This window comes from Hippocampus comes, unplaced genomic scaffold, assembly GCF_001891065.2.
Source record: "Hippocampus comes isolate QL1 unplaced genomic scaffold, H_comes_QL1_v1.1 scaffold85, whole genome shotgun sequence".
Taxonomy (NCBI): Eukaryota; Metazoa; Chordata; class Actinopteri; order Syngnathiformes; family Syngnathidae; genus Hippocampus; species Hippocampus comes.
Window position 1 is genome coordinate 3815727 of NW_017805540.1, and position 10036 is coordinate 3825762.

Here is a 10036-nt window from a genome sequence, read left to right on the forward strand (position 1 = left end):
TTGCTTTTATTTATTTGCTGCACTTGTTTCCTGTTGTCATTACAGAATCCGTTCCAATAAGAGAATGCTGTTACTGGTGGGTGGTTTGCCCCCCGGACCCGATCGCCTCCCCAGCAATTTGGTCCAATACTATGACGATGAAAAAAAAACATGGAAGATCCTCACAAGTGAGTTTAAAGCAGAAGATTTTATGTGAGGGTTTTTTTTTCCACCATCTTTCTCCTGTTCGGGGAGTTTTACGGTCGTTCCTGTGGATGACTTTAACGCGGGTTAATTTGAGCGAAGGAGTTCCCTAAATCCTTCAGGTAATAATATATCACTATCACTTTTTAATATAAGTTTCTAATCAGAGCGTGACTTCACGCCACTGCGGAGCGTCACGCCTGGTTCGCCTTGTTTTTGCTGAAATATGCTGCTGAGATGCATGATGAGATTCACTTGAATCTAATGATCTGCTGTGGCAGAGATTGAACGCGGGCTTTGAGTGATATCTTTGCCAAGTGGCTTTCAAATTCATCCTGATTATTCACCAGCGCTGATCAATACCGGCTGAATTGCTCTAATTATTTACCCAAACACACTTGAAACGCCATCTGAGGTCTTAGACTCCTAACTCGAAAACGAATACTGGTCTCTTGCTTTTTTTTTTTTTTTAGACAATCGATAATAATACGATCTTGAAATGAAGTTTGCCTCAGAATGAGCACAACAGAATAATGGAGCGTACTCAACTGTGTCGATTGAAGTGGATGAGGTGAAAAAGGAGTGCATTACTTGGCTGCAACCAGCAGAGGCACTGTTGAGTCACTCGCTTGCTGTCGAAAGAAGGCCAACATGATTTCGAGTTACAGCCATGCTGCAATGCAACTCTTACGAGTAGTACGTGGAAAAAAAAAAAAAAAAAAAAAAACAAAGAACAACACACAATTTATATGTTGGGGTAATTTAAGTTGAGAAAAACTGTAAAATATAAAATACTGACTTTTATGGCAACATTATTTTGTTTTTGCTTATGTTTTCAAATTGGGGGTTCAATCAAAGGGAAATCCAGGCAAGCCAATTTTCACAACAGCAAAACATAAAATATTTTTCTGTCATGATGACTTCGTCACAGACTACGGCGCCTGACTTGCGTTCCAATTCAAGTTGTCTCGCCACTGCAGGAACAAAGCTTTGACGAAAATGTTGCCTGCATTACGAGTATCAGTTATCGCATTCTGTTGTTTTTCAAGCTACTCCCAAGACCTTGTATTTCATGTGGGGAAATTGAGCCACATTCCCTCCCGATCAAGCATCCTCGACCTTTCCCAGACTCACCCCTCTCTATTTGCTCTCATATTACAAAGGTCAAACTCGAGATAATGGGAATATTTTTCTATTCTCTCCTATTGAGATTTATTTGTTGTTGCTCATTTCTCAGCGTTAGCGGATTGTTTTGTCCCCCCCCCGTCCTTTCGGCTCTTTTCAGAGATACACACCACACCATTTATGTTTTTTTTCATTATTCCTGTTGTAGTCTTTTAAAAGTCATAATTATCGCACTTATTATTTGGTGGGGTTTTTTTTCTTTTTTTCCCACTTTGTCCAAAATCATCTGTTTGCAACTCAACATGCACATGCTCAGTCTGCACAGTCATTTGCTCATTACCCTTAGCCCTCATGGGGTAGGAGTGGCAGCTCGCAGAAAGGTCACTGGGGATTTCCATCAGTCACAACTAAAAAAGTTAACACTCAAATGGTCCGTGGCCTTGCGGAAGGACAAAACTGCACAATCATCCCCTGAACACATCAGCGAGCGTCTGATGTGGCCTGCGCACACAATGGACGTGAAAGAGAAGGAGATTATGAACATTCAATCATAACTTTCCAATGAGGCGAAACCTGAGAGGGACAGCCTTTGATTAAGACATTCATCAAGATAATTTGGAAGATTCTTGATTCTCTTCCCTCGTGTTGTGTGTCACACCGAGTCGCTCGCCGTTGATCCCAGTGTGAAGTTTGCCATCTAGTGTACCAACAGAAGCGTGAACAAAGGACCGTCATCACATACTTTGCATCATTAAAGATAAAAGGGACTCCACCCTAGTGCGGGTATGATGGGGGGGAGGGACACAAAAGAGCCAGAGCTGGCGTCAGTCGAGTGTGGCCTGCCTGCGTGCGGAGGTTTCTGACTCCCTCTAGTGTGAGTCCCTGAGCTCAGTGTCGACAGCAGCCACGGAGGGCGACCCTGCAGGAGGGGTAGATTAACTTCATCCGCTTTCAATTTTACAATAAGGTCCAACACGGGGAGGAACTAAAAGCCAATGGCATGTTTTATGCTTTCCAGCATCTCAGTCAGGTATGACGCCTCGCCCGCCACTTATCCCGCCGGCCGCCTGCATCCCAGGCACCTGTAGAGGCGGGACAAACGTCCCGCTTCCTCCGACTGTACACTCTCCGCCGTGCCTCCGCCACCCCCCCCCAGTCCCCTTCCACGGGTATAAGATGATTTCAAGTCACTAGACATCAAATAAAAATCCGCCCATGCGTGGCCTTTATACTTGCTGACTGAACGATAATGTAAATAGCATGTAAGGGAGTTTGTCAGTCATATGGCACTTGTCTTTGAGGTGCACTGGAGGCAGGCAACCGAATCCCCTCCTTTTGAGATAAAGCTGCGTTTAGTGTATGAGGTATAAAGCGCCCCTCTCTCTCTCTCTCTCTTCTTCCTCCGGAGCGGCACATGTCAGGCAGGGCCGAGTGAGATTGTGGCGAGAGGGCCAATTGGAAAGAAATGAGATTCAAGGCTGTCTAATTCTGCAGCAACTGTGATCCATCAGGCGCCGGGGAGGCGGCACTGGAAATGACTGATGGAGACAGACAGGTGGGCTTTAACATTCCACTGATTTGTGCTCCACCAGAGCCCCCCGACCCCCACTCTACCCCACCAAGCCGCCACCTCACCCGAGATTTATTGAGTGAACACGATCGTGTTCATTACGACTGTCACCCGAGACCATTTCTCCACATCTCAATGGGGGTCACTGCAACAAAAGAAGATGGAAGACAGGGGGCGAGCGCAAAATCAGGTGTGCCCCATCAAAAGTGATTAATATTATTTTATTCTTTTTTTTAAAGATAACAAGGATCGTCAGCAACTTTTAGTACTTCTGGAAAGATCTAGAAGTGTGTCTTTATGAATTGCTGTCCCATCACAAGGTTCGGGTTACAGCTGGTGGAATGAATATGGTCTTCCGCGAATTATTTCCGCAATGTTGGAAGCATAAAATCATCCAAAATGAAGATTTAAGAGGTCACTTTTTATCTGTTTGTCAAACACGATGAGCAGAGCCACTCCTGAACTGTTGTCAACCACAGCTCACACACCCGCTATGCACGTGCAGACTTGCTGATGTCTAGGGCTGCAACTAACAATTATTTTAATAATGAATTAATCTGTCCACCTTTTTATTAAAAACAAACAACAACAAAAAAACAGGACATTCTTTCAAATTGACCCCCGTTATGGCCCACATTTAACACACAGACATTATAATATGTACTACTAACATTTTATACTTGCAATTTTTGTGTGACTTCAAATACGTGCATTGTGTTTAAAAAGTGTGTTTTAACGTTCTTTTTCTATATGGTCTTTCAATATATTGCAAATTTCTGCCTGTTGGCAAAATAAATGGGCTTTCATTGTACTCCGCTTTAGACAAGAATTATAGATCCGATGTCAGCTCCCGACCGCAGCTGTGGTTCGATGCTTAATTCTCTTGGCTTTGTGTGTCGCGCAGTAATGCCTTACAACAGTGCCCATCACTGCGTTGTGGAGGTGGAGAACTTCCTGCTGCTGCTTGGCGGGGAGGACCAGTGGAACCCCAACGGTAACGACGATGCACCTCACTCTACATTCATTTATTTTTGTTTGTTTGTTTATTTTTTTTGCTAAACTAAGAGAGCATTATCTGTGAACCTTGCACTGTTGCACAAACAACACAACAGTGATAAAAAAAAACAACACCCACCAGTCACACTTGTCATGATTTGGCACCGAGAAGTAGCGGTGGAAAAATTTGAACGTGTCAAGTTGTTTCATTGTCGAGAAGACTGTAAAATCCAAATTGTAAACATTCTATTTTCTCCTTTTCTGTAGGAAAGCACAGCACCAATTTTGTAAGTCGCTATGACCCCCGATTCAACAGTTGGATACAACTTCCTCCTATGCAGGAGAGGTGAGGCCACTTCCTGGACACTTTGTAGAAAGGTTTTATTGCATTACAACATGATTGCTTTTTAATGGAATCCATTCATTTGAGCACCAGCATCAGGCTGTCCATAGGGTTGAAATTAAATGCTAGTAAATGAATGGATTTGAAAGTAGCGCTATGGCTTGAAACCTGAATTTGAAACCCAAAGACCATCTTGAAACCTTAATATGACATGCTGATTTCAAACTCTGGCACTTGTTTGAAACCCCAATCCACAAAAATTTGAAATTCTAACCCTAATTTGAAACCTCAGCAGCCCCTATTGCACCCGTGTCAAACTCAAGGCCCGGGGGCCAGATCTGGCCCGCCACATCATTTTATATGGCCCCGCGAAAGCAAATCAAACATGTCCACTTCCATGATGCTTGCTAAAATCTCTACCAAAATTTAAAATTCTCATATTTAGTAAATTAGAGACATATTGTAAGCATTTTCTTGTGATCAAACCCCTCGTTACAGAAATGTAAACGATAGTTGAATAAATCGTTATTATATGGTTTCAGTCGTAACGGCCTTCCAAGGGAAATGGTAACTAAAATGTGGCCCGTGACAAAAATGAGTTTGACACCCCTGCCCTAATGTCACAAGATGGATGAAAAAGAAGAAGAAGTAGCCCCAAGGTAAAATCCTAACCGAGACTTGGACGCTGATTAGAAATACGAAGCCATGTTTGAAACTCTTGACACCAAAAAGAGAAACCCCAACCCTGGTTTGAAACCCTACTCCCATTTTGAAACCCTGACCGTGGCTATTTGAACCATGACACTGTGTTAAAATCTGAATAATTTGTCCTGTTACGGGATTATTCATTTGATGTTATTGGCCATTTGTGTGTACCGGTAGTTTTGTAAATCTCAAAATCTGTGTGACAAACGTGAAATGATTTCAACAGTTGCCATTCAAATAATGAGAAGAAATTAACAGAGGGTATTAACCCTTTCAGGGACATCTTATCATGATATCAGGTTGCAGGGTGCATGAAAGGGTTAAATTCAATTTGCGTGTTTCTGTGATTTATATGGAAGAATTAACCGGGCCTCCTAAATGCAGTCGTGATGGTGCTTGAGTGCTTACGCTTCTCCGCTCCTTGACATCTCACGGGTGCCGCTTGGTCCTCAGGAGAGCCAGCTTCTTCGCCTGCCGCCTGGACAAGCACCTGTACGTGATTGGCGGCCGCAACGAGACGGGCTACCTCTCCAGCGTGGAGTCATACAACCTAGACACCAATGAGTGGAAGTACATGTCGTCTCTGCCGCAGCCTCTGGCCGCCCATGCCGGCGCGGTGCACAATGGCAAGATCTACATATCAGGTGAGAGAACACAACAGTTAGCATTAATGTTGTCAAGAAGCCAGTCGTTTTGTATTTGCGGCAAAAATACTCACACACTCTACTGACCGTATTTTCCGCACTAAAAGGTGCATCTAAAAGCCTTCCATTTTCTCAAAAGCTCACAGCGCGCCTTAAAATCCGATGCGCCTTGTGTATGGCCATTACGGTGATATGTCGACCCCCAAAATGGCTCCTTGCTACAGACATGCTTACAACGCAGAGTTCAAACTTAAGCCGATCGGTTTCGCAGTTGAACACGGAAATAGAGCAGCGGCGAGAGAGTTCAACGTTAACGAGTCAATGTTATAACTTGCTGTTGGTTAAATGAACTGTGTCGCTGCTTGATTAAATACGTTTTACTGACATCTGATCGCTCCGTTGGCGTTTCCTTGAGCGTAGCTCCATCTAGTGGAGTCATTGTAGATCGCGTCTTATAATGCGTTGCGTCCAATATATGAAAAAAAATTACAAAATAGGCCATTCATTGAAGGTGTGCCTTTTAGTGTCGAAAATACGGTAATAATCTTCTGGATGATTATTTGTCACTCCCAGTTGAAGGTCACTGTAAAATTGACACGTAAAACAATGGAAAATTCAGCATAAGTGAGTTTTGATCAATTTGTTCAAGTGTGTGTGTGCGGGTGGGGTAGGTGGGGCGGGGGGCGGCTGAAAGGTGAATTATATCAAGGATTTTTTTTTCCTTATGGTTTTGTAAGGAATGCCGAGACAAGGCCCCTGGGGGCTGCCCTGTAGCCTTATCGGGAAAAAAGAATCCACAATGGAATTCCTTCTCTCCAGTTCTTGTAAAGTTAATATGCGATGATTTATTCAGTATTTAACAAACACCACAGTCAGGTAAAAATTTCCGCACCTGGCTCGTACCTCTGTATCCCATGGGATCAAGATGTCAGGTCACCGCCCCCTTCCTTGGTGAGATATAGGTTTATAAATCAGAGGCAGTCCACATGCAAACCGGCTAATGGGTTAACAAGTTAATAGCCAGCAACCGGCACACCGTCATTCGCTCACAACCAGACCACTTGATATTTTTTTCTGCCTTATAAGTCTCCAAGATTTCAATTCATCAGTCCTTCATGCTCTCAGCCACTTTACATTGTCATCCGAAGAGGTTGAACAAAAAACGACAACACTCTTTTGACCAACTTGAGAGAGGAAAGTACAGATCGATTTTCAAATGTGCCCTACATTTGAAAATCAGAAATTTAGGGTGAAAAGTCATCATAAAAAAACCCCCAAATAACTCAAGTAAAGTACAGTAGCACAGTGTCCAAACATTTGTACCACCGCTCATTCATCATCAGTATGTTTGCCTTTGCAGGCGGGGTCCACAACGGCGAGTACGTGTCGTGGCTGTACTGCTATGACCCGCTAATGGACGTGTGGGCTCGCAAACAGGACATGAACACGAAGCGCGCCATTCACACGTTGGCCGGAATGAACGATCGCCTCTACGCCATCGGGGGGAATCACTTGAAAGGTAAGTGTGGCGGGAAGCGATCAAGAGATTGATTGTTTTGGTTTGTTTTGTTTTGGGGTTTTTTTTTGTTATTCAACCGTTTCCCTTCTTTCTCTTTTCTTTAGCGATGCAGCACAATGTTATTGTTTTGCACGTTGCTGTTTTTGTAACATTTTGAGGCACTTTGTTGAATGTTTCCCCTCCATTTCTGTAGCGTTAGTCACATTGATTTGCCCGAAAGACCAAACCTTTTTTTTTTTTTTTTTTTTAAACCCTACCTTCAGATGTCAAAAGTCATTATATACAAGTCAGACTGGAAACAAGAACCGTAACTAACGCCGGATATGCGAAGCAGACCAGATCTTCACTCACCTTCTTCAAGTTTCCATTCAGAGATTCTTTCTCAATGTCAAAGCAGGAGCCTTATTGATTTTTGGAGGATATCAAACATAAGATATCTGAAGCAGATCAGTGCCCAATAACCCTTTTTGCAACGCTCTGCCAGGTGCCATTTCCAGATGCACGCACACGATCGGTGCACACTCAGGTGTCAGGTGTAATTCCACTCATCGTTTTCAAGTTTTACATGATTTTGAACAGTATTTGAAAGTTTTGCTGTTGTGTTTAGCAACATGCTAAGTCCTACGCACCACATTTAATAAATAGTTGAAACCATTCTTCTTCTGTCCCCGCTCACAGGTTTTTCTCATTTAGACGTCATGTTAGTGGAGTGTTACGACCCCAAAGGCGACCAATGGAACATCCTGCAGACACCCATCCTGGAGGGACGCAGCGGGCCGGGCTGTGCAGTCCTGGACGACAGCATCTTCCTCGTGGGAGGCTACAGCTGGAGCATGGTACGGTACAGTAGATCAGGTCTAATAATTACAGTATCTTCCAAGGATAATTCTCTTTTTTTTTTTTGTCTTTTGTGTTCCCCATTTGGAGAGTCTAAATCTCAACATGGGTCAATGATTCCGAGAATGGTAGAAAATGTCTGACTTTGTTTCCTTATTAAATTGTCTGTATTGAAGCTGCTTCTTCTTTTGGAATAAGCATAAAAACAAAAGACATGTAGATTTAATCCTTTAACGATTGTGGGTAAGGTCTCACCTGCTGATATGCATATGTGTGGGTATGCAAAGTGCGAAGAAAAAATAAAGGCAACACTTTGAGTTACATTGTGCTGCCTAAGTGTTCCCTTTTTTTGTGAGCAATGTGTGCATATATATATATATATATATATATATATATATATATATATATATATATATAAACTTCTTTTTAAACAATCTTTGAACAAATACACAACTCAACTTGGACAAATCGGACTTTATTTTAGTGATATTCCACTGAGGCTAAACCCCCCCATCGTGATATTTCCTCTAGGGGGCGTATAAGTCTTCAACCATCTGCTATAGCCCGGAGAAGGCCACATGGACAGAGTTGGAAGGCGAGGTGGCGGAACCTTTGGCGGGCCCGGCTTGTTCCACCGTCATCCTGCCTGCATGCCTCCCCTTCAATAAATGACAACTAATGCAGCCCAGGGACGGCAACCAGAGTGATGATTGGGGGGAGCAGTGCCCGTAAGCAGGCAGCCATTTTACCACCAACCTCCCCCTTCTGCTCAGTCGAGTAAGGGGTGTATAAATCATTTTTTTTACAAGTTTGACCAGAGCACTTTGGTTATTCCCTTGTGAAGGTATCAAGAGAGGAAAGAAAAGCGGTGTGTAAGTCATGTATTTCAATTGCTTTGATTTATTGACACTATCGGTGGCTGTTTTCTTCTATTCTATAGCACCACTTAGCTCAATGCTAGCTTTCGGGTGCGTCGTATATCTTGTACACGTCAATCCGACAACAAACAGAGGGGGAGAGAGAGAGAGAGAGAGCGAGAGAGAGAGAGAGAGAGAGAGAGAGAGGGCGTTCCCACTGGATGTTGAAGCTCAACCAGGACTGGTGAGTTCTTTTCATGTATAAATAGTTGTCATGGCTCACTGTGTTGACACTTGGTCACTTGCTTCGAAGATACTTTACCTTTCTTTTCTCTCACGTTCCTGCATCCAAAGTGGGACCACACTTTTGTTTTTTTTTGGGGGGGGGGGTTGTCCACTGTAAAAAAAAAAAAAAAAACATCGTGATAACTGTAAAACGTGCAGCCCAAGTTGACTTAATTCCAAATGGTTCCAAAGATTTTTTTTCACCTATTGGTTGATTTCATGGAAAATCTCAACCATGCCGCACGAGTTAGTGATCAGTGTATTGAAGAACATATTGATGGTACAATCAAATTAGAATTGCTCACCAATGTTCAAAAAGCATGTTTGCCTCAATTGAGTGGCGACTACAAATGAACACGCCACCCACAGAAATGTTATGGTATGCTACGATCTTCCAAATATGAGTATGAAGAAGCATTTGGGTGACACAGAAAAGAAAAACCTGTATTACTACGAGATAAAAATCATCATTGTAACCAAGTAGGACATGACTCCAATATGTGCTCATCTTCCAGTAATGATGAATCAATTGCGTTACTTTTTTCCAGTCAAGTAATCAGACTACAATCACTCTTCATATATGACAAAATGTTACTGCGCAAGATGTATTTGCTTCAACTTGATGACGATATCCGTAATTGAAAGATTAATTCTTTTCCCCGTCAAAGACAGTTAGAAAAAACCAACTCCAGATTGCAGCAGTAAGAAAGAATCAACTTCTCATCCAGGGTGACGTTTTCTTTAAGAAATATTTTTTTTCCACTGTGAGTATGTTTTCCCCCCCCAATTTGGCCTCAATATTTCTTCATATATGAGCATACAGCGGACCTTAATGCACTAATAGTGAGCCTGTGAGCTCGCTGTAATGTAAATGATTTATTGTCTTGTGTTAAAATAAAACAAAAACAGACAAAAAAAAACTCTTTCAGTACAAATGAGTCCAGTCTTGTCTATGTTACTGAGTTTAAAAAA

The 10036-nt window shown here is 42.6% G+C and overlaps 1 protein-coding gene across 1 annotated transcript in view; it reads left to right on the top strand.

Annotated features, from left to right (window-relative positions):
- The window catches only part of klhl14 (kelch-like family member 14), a 20033-nt gene extending 9997 nt beyond the window's left edge, over nucleotides 1-10036 (top strand). Inside the window, exons 4-9 of the mRNA XM_019878805.1 lie at nucleotides 3783-3872; nucleotides 4142-4220; nucleotides 5376-5566; nucleotides 6927-7085; nucleotides 7764-7921; nucleotides 8454-10036. Coding sequence (XP_019734364.1) covers nucleotides 3783-3872; nucleotides 4142-4220; nucleotides 5376-5566; nucleotides 6927-7085; nucleotides 7764-7921; nucleotides 8454-8594 — 818 coding nt within the window. The 3' untranslated portion in view covers nucleotides 8595-10036. The remainder of the gene's footprint in view (nucleotides 1-3782; nucleotides 3873-4141; nucleotides 4221-5375; nucleotides 5567-6926; nucleotides 7086-7763; nucleotides 7922-8453) is intronic.